Genomic DNA, 27,060 nt, shown 5'->3' on the forward strand with positions numbered 1-27,060 from the left:
ATGAATCTGGCTGTTAGTGTGCTTTACATGAGCACCCGTAACAATACACATTCCCTTTTTACAGGCATGGGGAGATTAAGTGATTTGCCCAGAATCACAGGATATTGCACTGATGCCAAGACTTGAACTTTACTCCCCAGTATCAAAGTCGGCAGTTTTAGCCCTAATGCTAGATACTGGGTGAAGGGAGGGAGGCAGTCAAAAGCCACATAAGTGTTCAGCTTTTTATGGGCTTGAGGTTCCAACACGACCTTGAGTTGAGCCAGAGCCAGGCTTCAGGCTCGAGCTCTCAGTGGCTCTCCCACAACGAGCTTTACCTAGCTATGAGCAGTAGTGTTGGAAGGTTCAATTTCCATGTTTGCATTATGACCTGTGATGCACTTGCTACCCTGCACCTTGGTGAACATGGTACAAACAGGGCCGGACTGGGAACTGAAACCGGCCCTGGCAAACTGCTCAGCTGGCCCCAACCTGGGGTGAGGGGGAGTGCAGCTGAGCAGTTTGCGACGGCCGGTTTCGGCCGATTTTGCTACAGGGGGCCGATATGGCCGACCCCCGGTAACAAAAACGGCCCCCAGGGGCCCAAAAACGGCCCCCACCCTAGCGGCCTACCGGGGAAACGCCCAGTGCCCGCTATGGCCAGTCCGGCCCTGGGTACAAACGAGCAACCGGCAAGCTGGATACACTTCATTAACATGATATATAACCATGGTCCTTACGGAGAAATCAGTATGGTGTGATATATTCTGTATGCAATGAGGGTCGGGCTGGAACAAAAAATAGGCCCAGGCGCCAAAATAAAAGGGATCTCCATTAGTGAATTAGATACCTCTAAAAGCGGCCCATGTTTGCAAACTGGGGCTGGTTTGAACTTGTATAAGTGTTTTGCAAGGTTTGAAAGACTGCATAGATCTGAGCTTGCTACAGGCAATGCTTATTTTTATATCAGGGGAATCATCTGCAAAAACGACACAGCAAACCACACAACAGAAACTCACGCCCCACACTCTTAACTGTCGCACCGGCACTTCGGACTCCCTTTGATTGCCCTATGGGCCAGGCTGACCCCCGTCACAGCATGACCACTCTGGCGAATTATAATTGATTTAATTCACAAGCAATGCACCTTTTGTTGATTATTGGAAGGAAACTACAGTCTGACGAGGAGGTGATTCCACTCTCTAAAAACATGATTAACGCATTTCTGATTTTCTCCTAATATCCATTGGCTTATATAATACATGTGTAACCAAGGTTCTGATGAATGCAGGGCGGCCCCTTGCATTTTCACTGTACTCTTCATTAGCAGCTGCCCTGAGTGTGATGCCACAGGTTAATGACATCTGCTGCCAACTCTTGGACAAATGCAATACCACGGAGTTTCTAAAGCCAACCTGCCACCTGTAGAGAGCCACCCGGGCCCTCCCAAACAATGTTGCTACATTCCCACACATCCACGCATACCCCGGGGCGGGTTTGCGCCGGGGTATAAATAAACAAGGCGGAAGACCGCTCTGGGTCTTTCCGGCTAACACGTACTGACTGTGTCTGTGTCCCTCATTACAGTCCCGGGGACCACGTGTATGGCCTAACAGCGGCCTTCCACACAACCTATGATGTGGGAATATCATCCCGTGGTTTTCAGCGTGGCCGCATAAGCCATAGATTGGCTTAGCTTTTGACAGACAAAACCTATTGGCTGTGTGAGAGATTGTGTTTCTTAAAGACTCTAATTCGGGCAGACCATGTTATCTGGCCAGTAAGTGCCAGGTCTCAGGGAGTTTCAGTAAAACCATATTTGAAATATGGATAACATAACGTGTAGTTTGTAAAGCACATGTTCACCCAGAAGGGCATCTTGGCACTGAAAAAAAGATGTTTATTGTCACCGAACTCATTTTATTGCGCCGAGAAGGACTAAAGGCCGAATGGACCAGCTCGGAAGGTCGAACACAGACCCCTCCAGTGGATGGATGCATCAGTCCATTGAGGCAGCAGACCCGGCATGCATACTCTTACCATGACGCCTTTATATGCAATCCCTATTTTCGAAAACCCCTTCCATTTCCCATCTCCAGATCACAAATCTCGTTTGCTTTCACAGATTTCTGACATTCTCCGTATTTCCACTGGTCTTCCCGCCTCCGGTGATAGACAGTTGGACATGAGCTGTTTTTACCACTTTTTACATTATATCTTAAAGTATTTTTTTTCATTTGATTGTCCAGCGCTTCTGGGTGAGGGTCTTTATAAATATCGTCAATGAAAAAGAGGGAACGTTCTGCAGTGCATCGTATAAAACACATACGGGGCAGAATTACAAGCCCCTTGCGGCACTTTTACGCTGCCATTGCGTCACTTTTGTGACGGAGCGGCGTCGTAAACAATGTGCCACAATGCAACATATTTACAACGTGACACATCTAGTGAGATGTGTCACGTTGTAAAGCCCTGCACTACAATATACCTGCGTCAGGTATAATGTATGCAGGGTGGGCGTTCCGTCGCAAGGAGGCCCCGTAATAGGGACGCAGTGAAATCTACCAGATTTTATGGAGTAACTTTTACGTCCCTGCTGCGTCAAAACTTTACGCCTGCTTGTAGCAGGCGTAAGGAGTGACGCAGCAGCACAGCAAGTATAGGGCGCTACGGAGCAGTGCTGGAGTTGCGTCGCACTTGCGACACAACTCCAGCACTGCGTCACTTTTACGGCATCAGATGCATCATGCATCTGTCTATTCTTGCGCCATGGTGCGCCGCATTGTAAATGCGGCACATCCATGTTGGCGCAAGGGGTTTCTGCCGTGACGCAAAATAACTGGCGCACCCCTGCTGATATGCAGGGGTGCGCCAGTTATTGTAAATCTGCCCCATACGACCTGTCACACATATGCATTAGTTTGCTTCACTAAACAGTGGGAGGGCCTATGACCTTTTCCTCTAGGTCAAGCAGTTTTGGAAGCAGAAGGACGCACACCAAGGGGACTGAGAAGAGCCCCCTAGAGTTTCTCGAGCGAGGGTGTTGCATTGCCCTGGCATGTGTGCCCTGCTGGAGGCACAGTATCTTGTTAGTGGTTTGAATGTGCAGTACCTCGTATATAGTCCCTCTGCAGGTGATGCCGTCTCCGACAAAGCCGGCTCTGCAGGTACACTCTTTTTCTCCTGGTCCGGTGAAGTTGCAGTTTGCAAACTGACTGCAGCCTCCATATAGCTGAAAAGTAAACAAACAAAGACATTAGCAAGCAAGCTTTGTGAACAAATACACATTTTCCAACCCTCGACGAATGGCATTCAACTCGAGTTCCCTTTCTATTTCACATTGCCCAGCAAGAAACCAAGCCCAAGCAAACGCTCCCTGCAAACAGTGGTTCTCTCAAGGATGTAAAATATACCTTCATTTAGTAATCGTACTGTTGTTTGCCCCAATGAATCAGAGAGGTGTTCTTCCTAGATGTAACCGAGCAGTTGCACGTGCTCTGGTGGTGGCAAACCCCCTTCCTTGCAGCTCCTCCTACCCTCTTTGGTATTCCACAGTCTAACACCCAATAGCATTGCAGACAACATTGCATTTGCATATGGAGCATGCCCAGTGTGACTTTCTGTACATAAAACACTGCAGCTGGTATGGTCCAGTTGAAACCAAGACATGATGGGAACACGCCCTGAAAGAGTGAAAGCGCCCCCTCCCCCCATATTTACATTTCATACATTTACAATTTGTGGCAAATGGAGATAAGATACTTTGTCCAGAATCATCAGTCATAAAATCATTGGTCAGGAGCTTCAGCCTGGAACAGCACAGAATAAGATCAGATTGTAAGGACTGCAAATGAGTCACTAGCCCACAACTTCACACCTGACTTCGTGAGGAAGAGATGAAAGCCGGGGCTTAGAGTGGAGAGGTCTTTTTCAAAGCCATAGTTTGTAGCCATCAATCAGTCAGAAGAAGACATAATGCATCTAGAGTGATGGCAAAATAGTGGTGAGTAGAGGTAGGGGCGCCAGTGCATACCTTTGCCTGCACGTCTATTGGCCCATGTGTTTTCTGTGTTTACATGCAGGTTTTTATCTCTCTTTGCCATCATGTGTGCTTCTGTGTATGTGTTTCTCTCTGACTTGCTGTGTTTCCGTGCCTGTATGTGATTATCACTGTGTTACTATGCCTGCAAGTGCATGCACGCCTGTGTCTCTAAGTGCAATGCCCTGATTTACAGCTGTGTTGAAAGCAATGGGGTAATCCAGTATCCCTCAGAACCTGGGCATATATTTCATAAGTAACAATTGGTTCTGCCGGGTAGAGCTCGGAGGACGGGTTACCAGTCACAGAGATGACGGATATCCCATCCGCCGAAATATAAATCCTGTAGGATATAATGGGATTTATATTTCAGCGGTCGGGATATCCATCCCTATTGCGACGGAGATCCAAATAAGGCCCTCAGTGTTGGTATTCATATGTAACTGTATGACTCTGTTCTTGTGTGTAAATGTTTGTTTCTATGCATCTGTTTGTTACTCAGCTCCTTTCTCACTGAAAGGACTCAAGCTGTGAGATGTGGGCCGTTTACTTCCAAACCCGGTTCCTTATCCGGTAGGGACTCCGCGGCTCATCTCTGAGCCCCAATTTATCTAATCTGTATTTGTCATCCGTGGCCAAGCTCATTCAGTATTTTGGTTTTAGTATATTATCCTACACATAGAAAATCAGATGATATACTATCAGTGGCACTTTCAGAATTGTATGCTGGCCATTAGTAATTGGATGAAGGACAACTCCTTAAAACTTAACGCAGACAAAACAGAGGTTCTTATCTTTGATTGTCACCCTTCCATTTGGTACAATAATCGGTGCCCCCCCCCGCGTTATGTCCCCCTCCGATCCCAGTGAAGCCAGCTAAGAACTTGCGAATGATACTAGATGAACATCAAACTCAGGTCGATCGAACCGCTGTCTCTTGCTTCAACATCATTTGCTCCCTAAAGAAAATATTTACCTTCATTCCGGTGGTGGCATGGAAAACTATAAATGTTTCATTGATCTTTTCTAGGCTGGATTACTGTACCGATCCATGCCTCAATATCAATCAGGGATCCCTTACTAAACTTCAAAACAGTACAGAATACTGCCGCCCGTCTTATTCTTGAGATCCCTAAATAGAGACAGATATCAGGGGAGCTAAAAAAAATATCTGACTCCACCAGGGCAAAGAATTTCCTTCAAATCTCATTGTATTCCTTATCGAGCATTGGATAGTCAGGGACCACATTTTTTTAGGTCTAAGTTTCAGTGGTATTGCCCTGTTAGACAGGTGGGATCTTCCCAGAGCAGACAACTTTCAGTACCTAGATACCATAGATTAAGATGTGGGTGGCAGGTGCTTCGCCTACACCACTGTCAATCTTTGGAATTCTGTTCCACACCACATTTAAAACCAGATAACTATCGCTCTTTCAGCAAGGGTCTGAAAACATGGCCCTCCTCTCAATAAGATTGTTCTTAGGTCTTTCTGACATCACTGCTCTCTAATTCCTTATAAGGGCTGTTATAGTTCTCTTATCGCCTCAAAGCCTCAGAGTATTTGTTAGTGGTGGGCGGAACTCACAGAGTTTCACTCCGCAGATTTCCGCTGAGTTACATACAAACTTTGAGAGACTATGTGAGTGGGCAAAAATCAGTACAACATACAGAATTTTTTGCACCGGGCGCTTGTTCTGTACCTCGAAATCAATGCCAAGGTCACCATGCTGCGCGCCAGAGGGTACTGCTTATTCATGTGGATATGGCTATGTTTCTGCGTCTGTTTTCCTTTGTATAGAAACATGCATCTATCTGTATGCACTGAGTCAGCCTATGTCTCTGAGCATGTGGTTATTTTTAGGTCGAGCGTAAGCGTTCGACCTTTTGTGTACTTTGGTATACATATATGTCTGTGGGCCAAATGCCATTCCCTGCTTCTCATTTGTTCCTTTCAATGTCCTTTAAAAATCCTTGCTTCCTAGTGGCCTGTCCTGCCTCTTTGTCCCTCCTTTTTTTCACCAAGGAGCAGGGACCTAGTACAATTTAATTATGCTTTGATCTATTGATCTGCCTCTGGGGGACTACTTTATTATGTTTTCTACCTCATGTTACACTGTGGGTGCTCACACCCGTAGCTGCTTACATTTTAGTGCAGCAATCACTCTACCAGTTCCAGTCTTCCCAAGGGCAGCTCCCAGGCTGGCTTGGAATGCAAGCAATTAATTATTTTTTATTTGCTTACTGTTACCATGGTGGCACTGGAGCTATAGCTGTAAACATCCTAAACTAAAGCGCGGGTGCCCTGATTGTTTACAAAGTAAAGAAATAGATTTTATTTTCTATTCCTTTACTTTTTAAGCAATCACGGCACCCGTGCTTTAGCTTACAATGTTTACTGCTAAAGCTTGGGTGCTACAAAGGCTTGTTTAATGCTGCCTCCCACCGTGACTTCTGCTGTGTTGCTTGTTTACCTGGGAAGAGTACATTTAATGGTGCTGTTGTGTGAAGGGCCGACTTGACCACAGGAGTTGAGATGTTTTTAATTGGTGTTGTGGTTCAAGCCAGGGCGATACCAAAGGGGATGATGGACGAAGCATTTGAGCAAATCAAACACTCACCCCCAGTCAATTGATCTGGGTTTATCCATCATCATTCCTTAGCTCATTCCACCACCCCAGTTCAGACATGGCCATATGCAAATCAGTCTGACACTGTGCCTCATGGGAACAGTCCAGCCCGAACTGCCAAGCCATGTCTTCCCTGGACCGGAAACAAGCATCCTGGGGCCGGTTTCGGGTTCATAACCCTCATCAGCCAGGCTATCTAGAATCCAGTGGACAAGTGAGCAAGGGACCCAAGTCTGGGCAAAACCTGCCAACTTAGGGCGAACAAAGCGATACCAAAGGGGATGATGGACGGAGCGTTTGAGCAAATCAAACACTCACCTCCAGCCAGTCAACTGATCTGGGTTTAATCCATCATCATTCCTTAGCTCACTCCACCACCCCAGTTCGGACATGGCCATATGCAAATCAGTCTGGCCCTGTGCCTCATGGGAACAGTCCAGCCCAAACTGCCAAGCCATGCCTTCCCTGGCCGGAAACAAGTATCCTGGGACTGGTTTCGGGTTCATAACCCTCATTAGCCAGGCTATCTTGAATCCAGTGGCAAAGTGAGCAAGGGACTCAGGTCTGGGCATACCCTGCCAACTTAGGGTGAACAAAGCGATACCAGTGAGGTTGCAGTAACGTGTCGTTCGTTTTTGTTCCAGTTAGAAAGGACAAAGGAACGCTGGCTTTTTGCTGGGCAGACTGGCTACAGTAGTTTTGTTATGTGATATAGCAGGTGGTAGCGTTGCTTCGGAGACTAGACCGCACATAATAAAGTTGCTTTACACTGCCGTCTCGCCAAAGCCTCCCTGGTAACACCAATGTGGTATTGGGTTATACTGGGTTGCAGCGGCAGCATTGCCTGTCAAATAAACACAAGGGCTCATTTATGAGCACTCGAGTCACTTTTGCACAACTGGTGTGTCACTTTTTGTGGCCCACCAGCAGTGTACAAATTACGCCTTGTTGGGCCATATTTACAAAGTGACGCATCTAGGTAGATGCGTCACTTTGTAAACCCCTGCGCTACATTATAACTGCCCCAGGTATAATGTATGCAAGGCGGGGGGGGGTGTTCCCACGCAAGAAAGGGTCATAGAAGTGACGCAGTGAAATCTACCAGATTTCACTGCCCCACTTCTAGCCCTCAAATGTGTCAAAATCTTACGCCTGCCTCACAGCAGGCGTAAGACTGACGCAAGCCCTTTCACATGGGGCTTGCCCCATGTGAAAGGACACATTGCTGGAGTTGCGTCACTTTTGTGACACACTCCAGCAATACGTCACTTTTGCGCCATACAGATACGTCAGAAAATACTGACGTATCTGTAACTCCTTGTGACCTGATGCATCATACAGTAAATATGATGCATCAATCATGTCGCAAGGAGGGCACACTGAGAAGTGACGCATCGCTGCTTTCACGCAGCGATGCGTCACTTCTCATAAATGAAGCCCACATTGTTTTACGGTAGCCATGCGGGGTAGTGCATGCACTGCTGAAATCAGTGAATAGTCTGCAGGGCACCGGTTAGAATCACCTGATGTGTCCTTAACCGGTGCTCATGAAAAGCGCCAGGTGTTTATGATTTTAACACCCGGAACCACCAGCTCCAATTAAGTACTGCACAAAATAAACTCGTCTTGAACTGACTAAAGAATTTGAGACCTTTAGATCAACAATTCCTCTAGTGAATCTTGACCATCTTCACAAAACGGACAAGCTCCAGTCTACTGTGGCGTTTGTTCATTATTTTACATGTACGCACCAGGTTCTGTGTGGTTTTGGTAAGACAAGCTGCCGTAGGCACACACTTGTGATCCTTGCATTGGTTTTCAGGTGAATGTTTGAAACTGGGCATGTGTTGGCAATAAGACAGCCAGCTATCTTTAGTGCTGTGCTTTTCAGTGCTAGTCCTGTGTCTCCTTTGGAAACGATTCAAAATCTTATCTGGAGAAGACATTTCTGTTAAAGAAACACCACAATCTCCAGTTTGGCGCATCAGCCAGTAATATTTTGTGTCCACCTCAGCAGTGAGGATACGTTGGAAGCCTTGTTTTTGTGATCCGGATAACCAGCCAAAGAAGGTCCATACCACACCAGCGACAGCAGAAGCTTGTGGGTAAATAGAACCCCTATGCCTTCCGTCTGATTGTGTGGAAAAACTAAGCTGCCAGTCAGTTGACTGTAATAGCATGTAATACATTGAATTATTAATTGAGGGGGTAAGTACCCACTTCAAATGACAGCCATAATCCTTGTCTGGATGAGCCTCTAGAATCATTAAATAATCAGGTACTTTTTTCCCATGTAGCTATGGCATAGAGCCCACAGGCTTAACTTAGAGGCAAGATGTAAAGTATTTATGCAGTACTAGAACAGTAATAAAGTGTAAATGCAAAACAATTAAAATATCCAAACTAATTTGAAAAGTTCAATATGGAGAACTGGAGGTATGATTTATTTAACGTTTTAAGTGGACATAGTGCCAAGAAGCACAACGTTCCAATAATGTTCCATGGTCATGGTAGAACAAGACCTAGGTAAAATTTAACGCTAACTGGGATGGAACGCGGGCTGGATGTACTAACCCAGTCCATTCTGTTAGAAGATTTTAGCTTCTGACTTTAATCTTTTAATTCCCAATCCACCACAGGAGAACACTTCTAAAGGATCTCAGTTGAGGTCTGTGAGGCTCACAGGGTGCCAGGGAGAGTCCAGTCCAGGCCAAATTGCCACTGATCAGCTGGGCAGTTGCAGGAAAGTTCTCTTGTAGCTTGTTGTATCCCTTTAGCTTGAACATGGGGGCAGCCTTATGACCCTTGGAGTCTGCTTCTTTGTCCCGGGTACTAGAGTGACAGAAAAGGTCCCGTACTCCAGGGATCTTCTGAGGTTCAGTTCTCTTCTGATCTTCCCCAGGGCCAGGAGTGTTCTCAAGTGGATGTCTTTAGATGCCACATTTATTCCTTGCACAAGCTAGTGAGTGGGAATGCTCCCTGGGAATGCCCTAACCATGTCTTCAGGTGCTCCAAAAAACCTAAGTGAGCTAAAGCAGAGTTTTGTGTCAGTTTATTGGATTCTAGTAGACCACATTTTGCGCAGAGCTAGTTAATTTTTCTGGTGACAGTATTAGTGCATTTACACTGTTCTTGTTTGGGATGTCTCATACTTGAACTGCGATCGATGTGTAAGAGTTTTTCAAAGCCTGTTTCTATTTCATTGTTTTGGAGACGCTCTGACATCAACTACTCCTTTTCAATAAAAATTAACAGACTAACATGTTCACTTCTAAAATTCCATATTCAACTATACTAATTCACCACTAATCCTTTATGGGTTCCAGAGTAGCGTACTACTCGCCAATAAAGTATCTCAACAACCCACCAGGGTTACACGCGCTATCTAAATGCAAACCTTTTCCCTTTTCTACTCTTCCCCAACCCTTCTCAATCCAAATATCTGACTAACATATCCAGCACTAAAATTACTTTCATGTTTCACCATACTAATCCAACACTAATCCCTATGGGTTACAGAGCAGCGTACTACTTGCACTTAAAAACCCCATCAGGGGTAGCAAGCGCTATATAAATACAAACCTCTTTCCCTGGTCTATCCAGCCACCTACCCTTCTCTACCCAAATAACCGAATAACATATCAACTACTCAAATTACTTCATATTTTACTATACACATTTTCAACAATAATCCTTTATGGGTTCTGGAGTGGCGTGCTACTCGCCAGAAAAGCGCTTCAACACCCATCAGGGGTAACAAGTGCTATATGAATGCAAACCTTTCTTCCCCTTTTATCCCTCCGCTATCCTTCGCACTCCAAATAACTGACTAATATCCACCACTAATCCTTTATGGGCTTTCTGAGTAGCGTGCTTCAACACTCCATCAGGGGTAACAAGCGCTATATGAATACAAACCTTTTTTCCTCCGCTATCCTTCTGCTATCATTCCAAATCCAAATAACTGACTAACCTATCCACCACTTAAAATGTAAGTGCATGCTTCACTATACTAATTCAACACTAATCCTCTATGGGTCCCGGAGTAGCGTGCTACTCGCTGAAAAAGTGCTTTGACGCCTCGTATGGGGTAGTAAGCGCTATGTAAATGCAATTACAATACAATACAATACTACCAATTTCCAGGAATACCAGATCTATTACATTCAGGGCCGGCTTTAGCGCTGGCAGCGCCCAGTGCAACAATGTTTGTTGGCACCCGTCCTAACCATGGTGGAGGTGGTAACCACCTCTACCACGGATCCCCTCACCACCATCTTCAACAGTGCCACTCAAGTCTATATAACCATTCTCTTTCAGATGTATTTAAAGAGTTATATAGAGCCACTTATACCAGCGTATGGAGTCAGAGCACTTGCGTCACAAAAATATTAAACAGAGACAATGAATCATACACATGTAAATCAGTTTATAAGAAATGTAACAGATGCCAGAGGACTACAAAGTGTAGGAGTGAAATGTCATTTATGGTAGGCAGTATAGTTGAGTGCTTGATCGAGAGAAGTACAAACTCAGAATTGAAAACAAACACCATAGTTGGGGGTTCTTTTTAATAAGAAGAATCGATTTCTACCCAAATGAATCCTTTTTGCTACATTAGTCTATGCTCTAATCTATACTTTGCAGTATGCATGCAGTTCTTTGGAGACAGTTAATAATTCACTGTTCTATATTCGGATTTTAATTTATAAAGTGCAAGTAACAAAGGGATGTCTCTTAGAAAAGTGGTAACCCACTGATCTGTTTACATTATATGCACTTTGTGATCTGTATGGTCCACAATTATTTATTTTGAAAGTTTTATATAGCGCGAACATGAACACCGAGGGTATCAGAGTGCTTTACAGATTATGCATCACAATGGTAATAAGCAAACAAAACAGAATAAGCAAGGCAACAAAATCAAAGTCTAAAATTGACAAACATTATCTTGAGGGAAAAACAGACACAACAGAATTGACAGCGCAACAAGATCACAGTCTAGAATTGTCAGAGAAACTTGCGAACCAGGTGGCTGGGCCAGAGTCAACGGGTGTGAACCCAGAACCAGATGAAGGAGCCAGGCTAAGGAAGAAATTTCTTCATCAAGAGTCCTTTGACTTCTTTTTTGAAGAAGACAGTGGAGGGGTTCACTCTGACTTCGGGTGGGAGGGAGTTCCAGATCCTCGGAGCCATCCTTGAGAAGGTACGGTTATAGGTCTTTTTTTTCTTAAATTTTTGTGGTTTTAGCAAAAGAGTGCTGGCACTTCTGGAGGCTCCAAAACCGCAGGAGAGCTCCAGTTTCCGATCGAGGTACAGTGGGGTCTTGAAGTGGATGGCCTTGTGAGCTATGCATGCGATTTTTAACTGTATCTGACTTTCATATGGATGCCAATTCAGGTCCCTCAAGTCCGGAGAGATGTGGCGGTATTTTTTTTGCCAGTAAAGAGCTTAGCAGTGGAATTGAGGAAAGCCCTAAGAGGAGCAGTCCTCACTCTAGGCAGGCCGCAAAGTGTTGCGCTACCATAGTCCAGCTGTGAGATCACTAATGCTTGTACTGAAACCTTTAGGTCATGAGCAGGGAGACGTTCTTTGCAGCAAGTGTAATAATCCTCTGTGCTATTTTCTGATCAGGCAAAACCTCACCTAGACAAAACTCCAATCTCTCTACAGGAAGAAAATTAATTACTGGAGTTATCTTGACATTTTTATTGCTGCCTGGAAATTTCTGGAGGCAACGAATGCGGCAGCAAGTGTTTTTAAAACCAAACAGGGGACCCCTTAAAGTCAGTACCCGGCACGGTGGCACAGGTCGCACCGCTCTGATTACATTGTTCTTGTATTAGGCTATCCAGCCTAATGTCACTCTGAACTGGGATATATATCCTTGTGCTCAACGAACAAGTTACATACCTTCGGTAACAATGTATCTGTAAGAGACATCTGTAGTTATAGATTCCTTAACTTAGAATTAACCCCAGGCATCAGACTGGATCACGAGAAACTTTTTTGTAGCAGTACCCCTGTGCGTCAGTATGTGGTGTTGGTCGACTTCACATTCGCCGTCAGCGTTTTGATTGCTGGGATGACGTTGCAGTGTCTACATAGACGCTGCCCTTGCGTGCTGATGTCAGTTCTGACATGACTTTCCACGCAGGAAGCGCAGAGCCATGCAAGACACTGACCACTAGTGTACACAATTACGGCCCTATCCCTAGAAGTCAGTTCGCAGAACGGGGAGGGTGGGTGGGGCAGAAAGGAATATATAACTGCATATGTCTCTTACAGATACATTGTTACCAAAGGTAAGTAACGTGTTCATCTGAAAGAGACTGTAGTTATAGATTCCCTAAATAACAACAAAGCCTGTAAGTCAAATGGTGCTGAGGTATGGCAATTGACACTGGTATAATTGCACAGGAGTGAATCCAACAAAAGACTATCAACTGTAGCTGATTAAGTCCTATCAGCCCACCAGATGGCGGAGCCTCATCATGTAGGACTCCAATACCAAGGTAAGTGTGCAGTTGCCCGGTTGTAATTTAGCGACGCATTACTAAACCATGGTATGGACACCACAGTTGTTAGACCAGAAGGTGAGGCTGATATGTGCAGTGCAAGAAAGTAAAATAAAGTGATGTGTGTTAAAATGGCTATTAAGGCAAACAAAGACCTTTATTAGCGTTTGCCTGGACGTCAGATTAAAAATAGTGAAATAACAGTGTGAAAAAATCACTGTTTGACTTGCTTGGTAGAAAACTAAGTAAGATATAAGAGGGCCAACATGTTTCTGCCTTAAATGTGAAGGGTCACTGGCATTCGTCAGGGCCAAATTAATATCTGCTACTGCAAGGCACTATAACCTGAGGATATGTTTTGGTTAGTGCTGGAACAGCCATACATCCCACCACACATCACCAATGTCTCCCATTTCCTCTTTGTGAAGGAGCAACGGTGGATTCACGGATTGCAATCTGATGTCAATGGATTGAATGACAATGTTCCATGGTTATCTATCTGAGTGGACCACTTGCCATGTGTGCTCTTGGTAGTCACATTGAGTCGGGTTCGGTGCGAGTAACCACTACACATCCGTGGCGCTAACGACACCAGGCTCTCCGTTAACCATGTTCAGGTTCCTAAGTTAAATGCAGTCTACTGGTCTACTTTTGACTTTCATAACAGACACCTTTATCATATATTCACCATCAACCCACACCCACTAGGAATTTATGTCCTCAGTAGGGGTTAAGGTCTCCTTGTAAGCTGGCCCAGGACTTTGTTAATTCCTTAGGTGTACATTTTGTCATCACCGTTTTTCGGCAACACAGCGCTTATTTACGCTCCCTGGGCGAGGTTATAAACTAATGGGTCTTTAGTGCGAGTAACCACTACACATCCGTGGCGCTAACGACACCAGGCTCTCCGTTAACCATGTTCAGGTTCCTAAGTTAAATGCAGTCTACTGGTCTACTTTTGACTTTCATAACAGACACCTTTATCATATATTCACCATCAACCCACACCCACTAGGAATTTATGTCCTCAGTAGGGGTTAAGGTCTCCTTGTAAGCTGGCCCAGGACTTTGTTAATTCCTTAGGTGTACATTTTGTCATCACCGTTTTTCGGCAACACAGCGCTTATTTACGCTCCCTGGGCGAGGTTATAAACTAATGGGTCTTTAAACTCATAACATTGCTAATATATATATATATTATGGCTCCCGTCCGATAATTTAACTAACAAGTCGCGGTGTTATTTGTAACACAATCGCGTCCCCATTGCCTTCCAACACGCGATAAATAATGCTGGATTGGGACCGTAATACGCAAGCGCGATACAGCTGCATGCAGGCAGCGTCTAGTTAGCGCTGTGCTAACGCGCATGCGCGGCACGCGTGAGCAGGCGTACTTGTGTTCGCGCATGCGCGCTAGATGACTACTTTGCTGTGCACATGCGCGAGGGTGTAGTAAGTCGTGTATCGCGCAATTGCAGCGCGTACACATTGATACTCAGCTGAGCCTCATTACAGATGGAGTAGCGCTATAAATAGACGCCAGACCGTCCGTTCGGTGCCTCCCCTTCGGCTCGTCATTCAGCCTCAAGGTACCGACGGACAGGTAAGCAGGGACTGGGTTACTTAAACTGGATAGGCCAAGTAGTTCATTGTTTGATTCCTCCACTTAGTTAATAGATAAGAACAGGAGGACTCCCTTTTACCAAGTTTTGAACAGCATTAATTAACACCCTCACTCTGCTGTTGAGATGGACTTTAGTAGGTAAAGATGAGGGGGATATTTCCCCACTGGTTCTAAACAGTAGTAATTAACATCATTACTCAGTAGTTTAGCTGGGAAACAGTAGTTGCTTTAGTATAATTGATGAGCATCCCCTTGAATACACTGGAAGGGTAGATGCCGTAGTCGTTAGATGTGGCCACCTTAGACACCGGTGGGGTACGTGTGACAGACAGTTGAGAAAGTATGTGGGTCTTAATAATATACTGAGGTCGTATCCTCTAGACATGCATCTTTTACAGATATTGTCTTTGTATGTTCAGAGCGGTGCCTTATCCGTCCGAGCAGTTGCCGGGTGAGGTGAGGTCCACTTACCACACACAGCTGGGTAAGTGTTAAACTTGTGTACATCATTTCAACCACTGGGTGACGTATTACAATGCACTTTGTATGTGACTATTACTAATGAGTGATGGTCCAGTCTGAGGTTTGAGAGTTTTCACTGGTTTTGTACGGTACATCATCCACTACAGAATGGTTGGTGTATACTTAATTTTTCGAACAATGTCTAAATGCAATGTCTACATTGTTCTTTTTCATCTTCTTGTGCTTCCACAGGAAAGACCTATCGCATCACCAGAACAACACTGTGAAGATATGGTAGGATGGTTCTGTTTTGTTCACTTCGTTGTATATTTTCTTTAGTTCAGCACATATTATAGTGCCTTGCAGTAGCAGATATTAATTTGGCCCTGACGAATGCCAGTGACCCTTCACATTTAAGGCAGAAACATGTTGGCCCTCTTATATCTTACTTAGTTTTCTACCAAGCAAGTCAAACAGTGATTTTTTCACACTGTTATTTCACTATTTTTAATCTGACGTCCAGGCAAACGCTAATAAAGGTCTTTGTTTGCCTTGATAGCCATTTTAACACACATCACTTTATTTTACTTTCTTGCACTGCACATATCAGCCTCACCTTCTGGTCTAACAACTGTGGTGTCCATACCATGGTTTAGTAACGCGTCGCTAAATTACAACCGGGCGACTGCACACTTACCTTGGTATTGGAGTCCTACATGATGAGGCTCCGCCATCTGGTGGGCTGATAGGACTTAATCAGCTACAGTTGATAGTCTTTTGTTGGATTCACTCCTGTGCAATTATACCAGTGTCAATTGTCATACCTCAGCACCATTTGACTTACAGGCTTTGTTGTTATTTAGGTAGTCATACAGGGGGTATTAGCCTGTTTTGTCGTTAAACCTTCCCTCGGACCCTCTCTTACGAGTTGTTTAGATAGTGTTATAGATTCCTTACCTTAGAATAGATACCCCAGCAATACCAACCCCGGAGATGGGTCTGCGAACTAAGTTCACACCAGGAAGGCCTGGAGAACAGAACAGCCAAAAAAGCTGTCTCTCTGGACTTGGCTGTCCAGGCAGTAATGCTTTGTGAATGTGCGCAAAGATGCCCACGTAGACGCCTGGTAGATGTCAACCATGGAACACTACCTTCCAAGGCAGTTGTAGCTGCTGTTGCCCTGGTAGAGTGGACTCGTAGTCCTACTGGAGGTTCCTTTTTTGCCAAAGAATAGCAGATCTTAATGTATAAAACAACCCATCGAGCGATGGTAGGTTTGTGCACTGCCCGACCTTTCTTGGCGACCACATTACCCACGAAGAGCTGATCATCCACCCGGAAGTCTTTAGTGCGATCAAGGTAGAAGGACAGCGCACATTTTGGGTCCAGACGGGGGAGTCTCTCCTCCTCTTTAAAAGGGTGCAGCGGTGGGAAGAAGGTTGGCTATGTGATGGTTTTGCCTATGTGGAAAGAGGTAACCACTTTGGCCAGAAAAGAAGACCTAGTACGAAGGACCACTTTGTCCGGATGGATGGTATGCAAGGGAGGTTTGGAAGAGAGAGCCTGAAGCTCACTCACCCTGCAAGCCGATGTGATGGCAAGCAGGAAAGCAGTCTTCAAAGTAAGGAGATGAAGAGGACAATTTTGTAGAGGTTCAAAGAGAGCACAAATAAGATAAGTGAAGACAAGATTCAAGTCCCACTGGGCATTACAAAAGGAGAAGGAGGAAAGAGATGAGTAATGCCCTTCAGAAATGTGTTAACAATAGGGGCCTTGAAAAGAGAAGGCTGATCAGGAAGGCGAAGAAAGGTCAACATGACCAAAAAATAGCCTTAAGTGTGCCCAGAGCAGAGCCCTGCTGGGCCAAAGAAAGAATCAAGAGGAGAACCTCAGAAAGAGGGGCAGAAAGGGGATCCAAAGCCTTTGCTGTGCACCATGCCACAAATTTGTTCTATCTACAGGTGTATACCATTTTAGCGGAGGGACGCCTGGCTGCCAACATGATGATACAGAGTTCGGGAGGAAGGTGGAAAGCTGTCAACTGTCACCGCTTAATCTCAATGGAAGGAGGTGGAGGCTGAACAGGTTTGGGTGGAGGACCGTCCCCTGCTGCTTCGACAGAGGACCCTTCTGAAGAGGCAGTCTGATCAGAGGATCAATAGGCATGGTCAAAAGCTCTGAGTACCACACTCTTTGTGCCCAGTACGGATCCACAAGAAAGACTTGGGCCTCGTTGTGCTTGATCTTCTTCTGCACTCTGAGTAGAAGTGGTACAGGCAGAAAGGCGTACTGGAGGCCGTAATTCCACTCACGACATAAGGCGTCACAGAGCGAGTGTCGCCTTGGAAATTCCAACACGCAGAGTTGCTGACATTGCGCATTCTCTACGGTGGTGAATAGATCTAACTAAGACTCTCCCCACTGCTGAAAGAGAGCTTGCACCACCTCTGAGTGAAGACACTGTTAGTGATCCATCATGCAATGGCACTGGCTGAGTTTGTCCGCCCTGGTGTTCAGGGAACCAGCCAGGTGTTGAGCCGCAGGATGCAGGAGGCCATGAGGCCCAGCAGCCTCAGAGTCATTCTCACCAAAATCCGGGATAGAGGCTAAAACATCTGTATCATAGCCCAAATATCCCAGACTCGCTGATCGAGAGGATAAGCCTGAAACTGCGCAGTATCCAGAACTTCTCCGATGAAAAGGAGCTTCTGAGAGGAAACCAGGTGTGACTTCGGCACAGTGATAGTGAACCCCAGTGAATGCAGCAGGTCCACTGTAGTCTGGAGGTGGGAGATGACAGCCTGGGGCAAGCCCGCCTTCAACAGCCAGTCATCGAGAAAAGGGAAGACTGGAACGCCTGATCTGCGCAGATGAGCTAGGACCACCACAATCACTTTTGTGAACCCCCGAGGGGTGCTGGTAAGGCCAAAGAGGGGCATAGCAAACTGAAAATGCTCCTGGCTCACCATGAACCATAGGTAACCCTGGTGAGCAGGAAAGACAGGGATGTGAAAATTAGCGTCCTGCAAGTCCAACGCTACCATCCAGTCTCCAAAGGGCCATGTGATCCTCCGACATGCAATGGAAGGTTAGTGGCATGGAGGAAGGGGTAGTCTCAAAGGGGAGGTAGTAGCCCCTTTGGACTATCTGCAAAATCCACCAGTCCAATGTGATGTTGTGCCAGTGGGAAATGTATGGCGGATCCTGCCGCCCACTGGCAACTCGTGGACCTGAAAAGTCAAACTAGGAAGGTTTGGAGGCTGCTGCAGGGGGGGCATTGGTGGATTGACCCGCCCACTGGCCCCCAGACCAACGACGCTGGGTCCCACATCCCTGGGCAAGCATAGACTGGGTAGCCTACGTGGCCCTGTGGCTCTGAATGGAATGGGGTGGGGCACCTCTTCCATAGCCACACAAGGGGCGAAAGGCAGACGGCATTGGGCAAGAAATTGTTGCGAGGCCAGAGAATCTAACCGTGGCCCTAGAGTCCTTGAAGCGCTCGAGCGCGTTGTCCGCCTTGTCACCAAACAGGCAATGGCTATCAAAGGGCATGTCTAAAAGTGTGTACTGGATATCACCAGAGAAGCCAGACATTCTCAGCCAGGCGTAGCCCCTCAGGGCTACCGATGTGGAAACTGTCCTACCCAGCTCGTTGGTGGTATCTAGCCCACACCGGATGGTGAACTTAGCTGCGTCTAGACACTCAGCAACAGGGCAGGTGAGCACAGCCTGGGCTTCCTCCGGCCACTGTGGCAGCACTTGTGTGACTGTATTAAACACAGTGTGTGTATAACGGCCCAAGAGACATGCAGTGTTCACCGACCTCAGTTCTACGCTGGCAGAAGAAAATATCTTCTTCCCAAGATGGTCCAGCTTCTTAGATTCCCCATCTGGGGGAGGAGTAGGGGATGTGCCTTTGGAGAATGAGGCTTGGACCTCCAAGCTCTCAGGGGTAGGGTGTTGGAAGAGGAAAAGTGTGTCATCCAAGTGCTCAGAAGGATGTCAGTGAGAGCCTCATTAAAAGGCAGCAAAGACTCTTGAATGAATGAATATGCTGCTGCTGGCTGAAGCACCTCTGTCAAGAGGTTAGTCCTGACAGCCATTGCAGGAAGCTCGAGGGTTGAGGCCTTAGCCGCCCTATGCAACACCACAGCATAGGAAGCTCCCTCCTCCATAGCCACGGTAGGGGGAGAAAGCATACCAAAGTCTGGGGAGATACCCAGACCACTGGCATCACCCAACTCCTCTCACCAGTCTGGCTCCTCAAGTTGGTCTACTAGAGGGTCAACAGACTCCTCCCAGTCCTCACCCTCTTCTGGCTGCCAGTCAGGGAAATAGGGAAAGCCAGGGATGAACAGCAGTAAAAAAGAACCCCCCAGCGGCAGTACCGCTGTTGGTCGACGTAGGTCTGGCACCGTGTCCAAATTGGGGGTGGGAGTGAGGTTTATCTTGGTTGGGGGTGCAACCGCCATCTAGGGCGTTGTCATTGGAATTGGTGCTGCGGAAGGTACTGTGTGGTCGACTGGCACCGATCCGGATCCAGGACTGGATCCTTGGAGACCCTGTGGCACGAAGGCCGGAGCCTTCAGCATCGAAGGCTCAGGGCCCACAGCTGGGTCCATGGGCCCGAACGCACGCCAGCAGATCGGGCTGCCCAAAGATGCTGTGCAGCGCTTCGTAAAATGCACGAAGCTGGGCAGGGGATGCTCCCGCTCCGGGAAAAGAAGGGAAGTGTGGAGCCATACCAGCAGACTCCGAGGAAGGATCCAGAGAGCGACAACGATCGGTGTCCTGCATAGCATCGTCCGACAGACGGGGAGAAGGCGAAAAGTGACAATGCTTCTTCGCCTTCTTCTTGTGCTTCGACTTACCCGAAGAGTGCGAAGACTTCGAGGATGAATGGTGGTGGCTCCTCAATTCGCCCCGACCTTCCCCATGACCAGGATTTCAAACAGCGCAGAGCGGACTGCTGAGCCTCCAAAAGCTTTTTGGACTGCTCCCGCAAAGACTTCAGGTTCATGGCCCGGCAGTCGGAGGACAACTTTGGGTCGTGGTTGAGCTCCACGCACCAGAGAAACACGAATTTTGGATCGGTGACCGACATCAACTTGTGACAGGAGTCACAGGGCTTGAAACCCAGCAGACGGCTGAACATTCCTCGTGCACCAGGAGTCGAAGACCCAAAAAGATGTTGATTAAAATCAAAAAAGGGTTAGTCAAAAAGTGACTACGGGGAACGCTCTCTCTGGATCTGCGCTGGCTGGCACAGAAAAAGAAAGAGCTGATGTCAGCGCTCAGGGGCAGCGTCTAAGTAGACACCAGGAGGTCATCCCGGTGACCATGATGCTGATGACGAACGCGATGTCGACCGACACCACCTAACGACGCGCAGGGGTACTGCTCTGAAAAAGTTTCTCCAGATCCAGTCTGACGTCTGGAGGTAATTCTAAGGTAAGGAATCTATAACTACAGTCTCTTTCAGATTAGTTTGTTTCCTTATTTTGTAATATAGTATAACTTCGCTGCTGAGTGTCTGTGTTAACGTAGAACCGACTGTGTCTGTATGATAGTGAGTGTAACTGTTATAGTGTGTCTCTGGGATAGTGTTTTTGTGTAACAATGCGTGTGACAATATTTATCTGTGTAACATGTTATGCCTCAGTGCTTTTTTTTAAACAACTTTATTGACATTTTATAAAAACAGAATGCATACAACAGTATTATCAGGAATATAGACTGGCGTCCATACCAGAGGGAGTATTCGCATTTATCCTACATACAATCGTATCATTTTGTGAAACAAATTACAAGTTGTCTCTAAATGTTCAATTATGACCAGTCCCTCTGGCACTTTTTCTATTAACTTTCTATTCTTTGTACATCAATGCTGTCAAATGTCAACGTATACCCCTAACTCCCCCCACCCTCTATCGGATGCTTAGTATACCTTATAAAACTCACTGATACTCGGTCTGCTCCTATCTTTGGTTCATTGTTATCCAGCATAGGCCAAGGGCTACTCATAAATCTACTCTCACTGTTCTTTGGTTGGGGCCTGCAGTTCCTTTATCATCATCGACCATGCCAGCGCATCCTCCTCCACTTTATCATCCTTGTGGACCTGTTTCATTCTTAATCTCTCAGCAGTGACCCACTCACACATATCTTTAGTTCATCTATCACTCTTTGGGGGGTTTGGCTTTTGCCACTCAATCGCAATGCGTCTTTTTGCTATTAGCAAACCCAGCATCACCTACTGCTGAGTTAATTATTTTTTGGTGATGGGAAAAGACCCAGTATGACCACCTTAATCTCTCTGGGAACAGCCCACCCGAAGCGTTTCAAGGGCACTGCAGAACGTGATCCTAAAACTCTCCCACTTTCGAGCAAGTCCACACCACATGAATAAAATCTGCCTCTGCCTGCTGGCATCTCGTACACCTACTGGATCGGTCTGTGTATATTTTACTCAGGACTTTCGGGGTGATATAGGCTTGATGTATAAAGTTGTATTGTATCAATTTAAAACGTACATTGGAACACCCCTGCTTCACCGTTTCATGCACTCTACTCCACTCTGTTTCTGACAGTGGGGACTCCAGCGTCTCTTCCCATTTGCATTGTGTAGGGAGTGGGCTCCCAGTGAGATCCTCTCCGATGGCCTTTTATAGGTGTGTTATCAGATGTCTGCTCTGGGCCATATATGGTTACCAGTGGTTCTTCCGGGAATGCCGACCATAGCTTTCTAACTACACTGGAAATTTGTGCATACTGGAGATGCTGCCTCTACCTAGGTCAAAGGCTGCTGCGCATCCTCCCTATTTATAAACTGACTATTCTAATATAAATCACCCGTAGTCAGGAATCCCAGTTTTCCATTTCTGCATCAACATTGATTCTGCACTCTTAGTGACAGTGGAACCACCCACAGAGGAGAATCGGAAGCGTACGTGCATGTCTCACCACCTTTCTTACTGTGGTTTCCCATACCTCAGCTATGTGTCTAATAATGTATGGAGTATCACCGGGGACCCCCCTTCCCCTTATAAATAATCCAGGTAGGAAGCCTCCCACATAGGACCCTACGATAAACTTTTTTTCCCAGTTGTCTTGTTCATCTAGCCAATGTATTGCATGTTGTAGTTACGCTGCCATATAATAATATTTATTATATGGGAACCCAACTCCCCCCAACGGCCAGGGTCTCTGCAGTGTAGCATAACTAATCCATTTGCAGCGGGCCCCACAAAAGATCTATGATCAAGGTGTCCAGTGTTCTAAAATAATTTGACGGAATCTTATAGAATGAATTCTGTAATATGTACAGGCAACAAGGGAGGATGACCATTTTAGTAATTGCAACCCTGCCCATAAGAGACAGAGGCAGGTCCCTCCAGAAACGTACGGAGCCCCTAACCCCCTTCACGACCCTTCCTATATTAAGTTTCAGGAAGCTATCAGACGTATTTGCTAATTTAATTCCCAGATATCTGGGAGCTGTCATGGTCCATTGCATACCCAGCTCAGGAAGGTCATCTGCCGGCCGTTCCGCTAACCTTCCACTAGGTATCAGCTTAGATTTGGTTTGATTCGTGTGGAGACCAGATGCCTCACCAAATTCCATAAGGATCGTCAATAGCAGAGGAACAGATCATCTAGGTTGTTTACAATATACCAATGCGTCATCGGCATACATGGAAACCACATGTTCTGTCCCCCCCACTGTAATCCCACAGTCTTTAAGTCAGCTCTTAAGTGCTACCACCAGTGGCTCCATTGCCATTGCAAATAGGAGTGGGGACAGGGGCCAGCCCTGCCTGGTCTCCGTTTTTAAACAGAATGCCCTGGAGATTTTACCCCCTGTCTTAATCCTGGCTCGGGGGGACGTATACAACAATGCAACCCACTGGTGAAAGCTTGCACCTAACACCATTTTTTGTTGAGTGACCCATACATACGACCTGGCCATCAAATCAAATGCCTGTTTGATGTCCAATAAGACTATTGCATAGTCTTCGTTTACACACGGGTCATGCCACACATGCGCCAACCAACGTAAATTAAACATGGTGCAGTGGCGTGAAATAAATCCTGCCTGGTCTGGGTGGATCAAATGAGACATGTGAGGAAGCAGTATATCTGCCAAAATGCCGATCAGTAACTAAAAATCAATATTGAGCAACAAGATTGGCCTATATGAATTTAGTTCCTGTGGTTCCCTATACTGTTTGGGGATCATTATCACCAAAGCCTCCTGCATAGAATCCGGCAGCACTAGCTATTGTAGGGTTTCATTGTATACCTCCAAAAACCGATCTGCCAGTTGTGGAGCCAATTGTTAGAAGAATTTTGCCGGGAAACCATAGTTCCCAGGCGACCTTCCTGGCTTTAGTTGCTTAATAGCACCCAGCACTTCCTCTTTCGAAATTGGGGCTCCTATATTTTCCTCTGTCTCTAGATCCAATTGGGGCACTTTCATATAATGCATCCGATATGACCCAACATAAGAACAAAGATAAACACCCAACTCCCTCCACCCCTTGGGCAACCTGGCGGCTAGACAGACAGTTTAATAACACATTTCCCTATATTATACAAACTACTTACACTCTGCATCATAAGCACCCAGCCAACACTTTCAGTTTGCTGCTTCATTGGACACCAAAGAGTCTGACACTAGGGGGCATATTACCAAGCAATAGCAATAATTATCGCTATTGCTTGGTTAGAGACAAAAATTTACCGCTGAGCTGCGGCGATTTTTATCGCAGATAAACCTTGGTATTACCAAGGTTTATCGCAAATGCGATAAAAATCGGCCGCAATGCATGAATATCGCTGAAAAGTCAGCGATATTCGTGCATTACCGAGCTAATGCTCTTAGCCATGTTATCCACCTCCCATTGGATAACATGGCTAAGAACTGCTCAGGGCAGGTGTTAGCTTTTGGAGATATTCGTGCTTAGCGCGAATATCTCCAAAAGTTGGTAGTAGGAGATAGCGATGTTAGCGACTGTTTCCAGTCGCTAACATCTTGGCACGCCCACTTTGCATGTCATTAGTGATAAATATCACTGACATGCAAAGTGGGGCCCAAGATGGTTGCTATCTCCTACTAGCTGTCGCTAACTGGTGTTAGCGACAGCTAGGTAATAGGGAGATAATTTTATCTCCGCTTTCTAAAAAGCCAAAAAAGCGGAGATAAACCCCCTTGATAATATGCCCCTACATTTTGAGAGCCCTCTACTGAGTTCAGCACCGATTCCGCCTGCAATGTTCCATCTGGGTGTAACCGGGTCCTACCCGGGATGTCGTGTTGATCTGCCTGTGACTTCCTGGCCGTCTGGGACCTCATGCCCACTCTCCCTCCTCTGCGCCAGGACCCACCAGAACCCGTCTGCAGTGCCGTACAGGAGTCCGACACGCCCGTCTCGTCCAACCACACCGACGCCTCCTCCGCTGATTGAAAAAACAGGGCCTTTCCTTTATGTTCCATCCTGAGTTTCGCAGGATACAGCAGGCTATATTTCAGTCCCGACGCACGAAGTCGCCTCTTCACTGTTAAAAAAAATCGTCTTTGCTCCTGCACTCGCTGCGTATAATCTGGGAAGATTGCAATAGAAAGGCCCGTATAGGTTATCTGGCCCTTGCCCTGGCGCTTTGCAGGATAATATCCCAGTCTCTATAATCAAAGAATCCTGCTATGATGGCTCTTGGGGGGGCCCATGGTCGCAGTTGCGGACCCAGTGCTCTGTTGCCCTTTCAATATTGAAGAATTTGGATAGTCTTGTGGGACCCAGCTCTTGCACTATCCTGTTTTCTAAAAAGAGATCGGCTGAAGGGCTCTCTGTCTTTTCAGGAAAGTCTACAAACCTCAGATTAATCCTTCTTGACCTCCCTTCCACATCCTCTGCTCGATCATCGAGCTTGACTACAGTATCTCTGAGAGAACGGACCTCCTGCTTCATAGTGTCTACGTTCTGCTCAGTGGTGGTAACTCTATCTGAAACTTTATGTAAATCAGCTCTCAGTAGGTTGACGTCTATTGCCATCGCATCTATCCTGTGGACTATATTCTCCCTCGAGGAGTGGATTACCTCTATTATGTCTGCTAGCGTAGGGTTTGTGTCTGCCATTCTCGGGGAATCATCTCGCTAATCGGCTCATGCACAGCTGCCCCAGCTTACTCTGCTGGGCACGGCTGCGCGTAGTTCGAGATTTTAGTAGACTGAACTTTTGCAGCCTTATTTTTCACCATCTTGAAGTCCCCACTGGGTCAGGCTCACTCTCCTGGGATAAGCCTGTGTCAATCTTCTTCTCACACGTTGTGGCAGACTTCCTTAGTGCATATTGTGCCCAATCCCAGTTTTAGGACGCCCCAGAGATCCGATCCGACAGCCTTCACTTGAGTTGCACAAGCAGCAGGCCCCAGGAACCTCCCCCTTCACTCAGCAAGCCAAAGTATCTCCGACAGGGCCGGCATCGACTGGCTTACTATTCTAGGATACAGAGGCTGCTCCCTCCACTCCCATCCAGCTGTCCCGGATTTCTCTATTTTCTGTTGGTGGGGATCTCACTCTGCTTCCTTGCTCCAATTAACCCCACATGCTGCAAAATTGTCTTCTAGGACCGGGCCTCCACACCCTCCTGGTGTCAGAAATAACATTTTTTGTGGCTCACCTGCCCTCCGCCACAGTCTGTAATAATAGAGAGGGTTGAGGGGGGCTGGCGGGGGCACAGCCACTCACCTAAGAGCGGGTCTTTGCCGCAGGCCCTGCAGTTCTGCTCCATATCAGACAAGACCGTGTTGATGCAGGCAACCCAAAGCTAATAGGCGCTTTCCGATCAGCGCCCGTCTTCGGGGCCAACCTGCTTGCTCAGTCCTGCAGCGTTGGTCGGAGGGGCGGTCCTGCCCCACAGTTCCTTCGGACAGCTCTGCCGGATTATTTGGGCCTCTGCTCCGAATGTAACAGTGGGAGCCAAGCCCGGGCCTTATCACTCAAGGCCGGCACGGAGGCAAGATGGTGCCATCCTTCTCCAGGAATCTTGGACCCGGGGTTTTCACGCCCTACTGCTGCTTTTGGCCAGCTGCTCTGCCCTCAATTAGCGCCATTGGTGTCCTCCGATCTCCTTTACCCTGCCGGGTGCTTAACATGTAGGTATGTGTGCAGAATTTTATGCCAATTATACGCCTCGCTGGCAGGAGCCCTGAAGCAGCACTGCTACTCCACCATGCGTCCAAAGCACGCCCCCATCTGAGTGCTTATATGGCTGTGTTGGTATGTTTGTGTGTGTAGTCTGGGTGACAGTGCAGGCAATAGTTTACATCTATTTGACAGGATTTGTGTCACAGTGCTTGCATGTGCATAACAGTGTATATCCATGAGAGTATGTTTACTGGAAAGTGAGAGCATTTATCTCTGTGGAAGGGAATATCTGTGCGGTTTTGTGTCTATCTGATTATGTGTTTTTGTGCTTTCAGTATATGTTTGAGTGATAGTGAGTTTGACAAAATGCAATTTGTAGTAGTGTGTTTTGTATTGTATTGTATGATTTCTATAGCAATTTCCTGTCTTACGTCGAGGTCTAATGCGGTCTCTGTTGAACTGTCCAGAAAGCAATTACTATCTATGGAGTGCATGGATGAGAGAAGGTTATTGGCAGCTGTCAAGTTTAATAGTTATGTGTATTGCTGTCATATGTGGGGCCTGGAGTGTGAATTCAGACTTAGAACACCAGCATATAGGTGAAAGCAAAGGAGTGTGAGAATAGTATCAAAAACGGCACTTACAAACTAGACAAAGTCTGTAT

General features: G+C 46.5%; 1 protein-coding gene across 1 annotated transcript in view; it reads right to left on the minus strand.

The window, feature by feature from the left end:
- Positions 1-27,060, minus strand: part of STAB2 (stabilin 2) — an 880,852-nt gene that overhangs the window by 244,041 nt on the left and 609,751 nt on the right. Inside the window, exon 45 of the mRNA XM_086919174.1 lies at positions 3,092-3,211. Coding sequence (XP_086775300.1) covers positions 3,092-3,211 — 120 coding nt within the window. The remainder of the gene's footprint in view (positions 1-3,091; positions 3,212-27,060) is intronic.

This window comes from Lissotriton vulgaris, chromosome 1_1 (genome assembly GCF_964263255.1).
Source record: "Lissotriton vulgaris chromosome 1_1, aLisVul1.2, whole genome shotgun sequence".
Lineage (NCBI taxonomy): Eukaryota > Metazoa > Chordata > Amphibia > Caudata > Salamandridae > Lissotriton > Lissotriton vulgaris.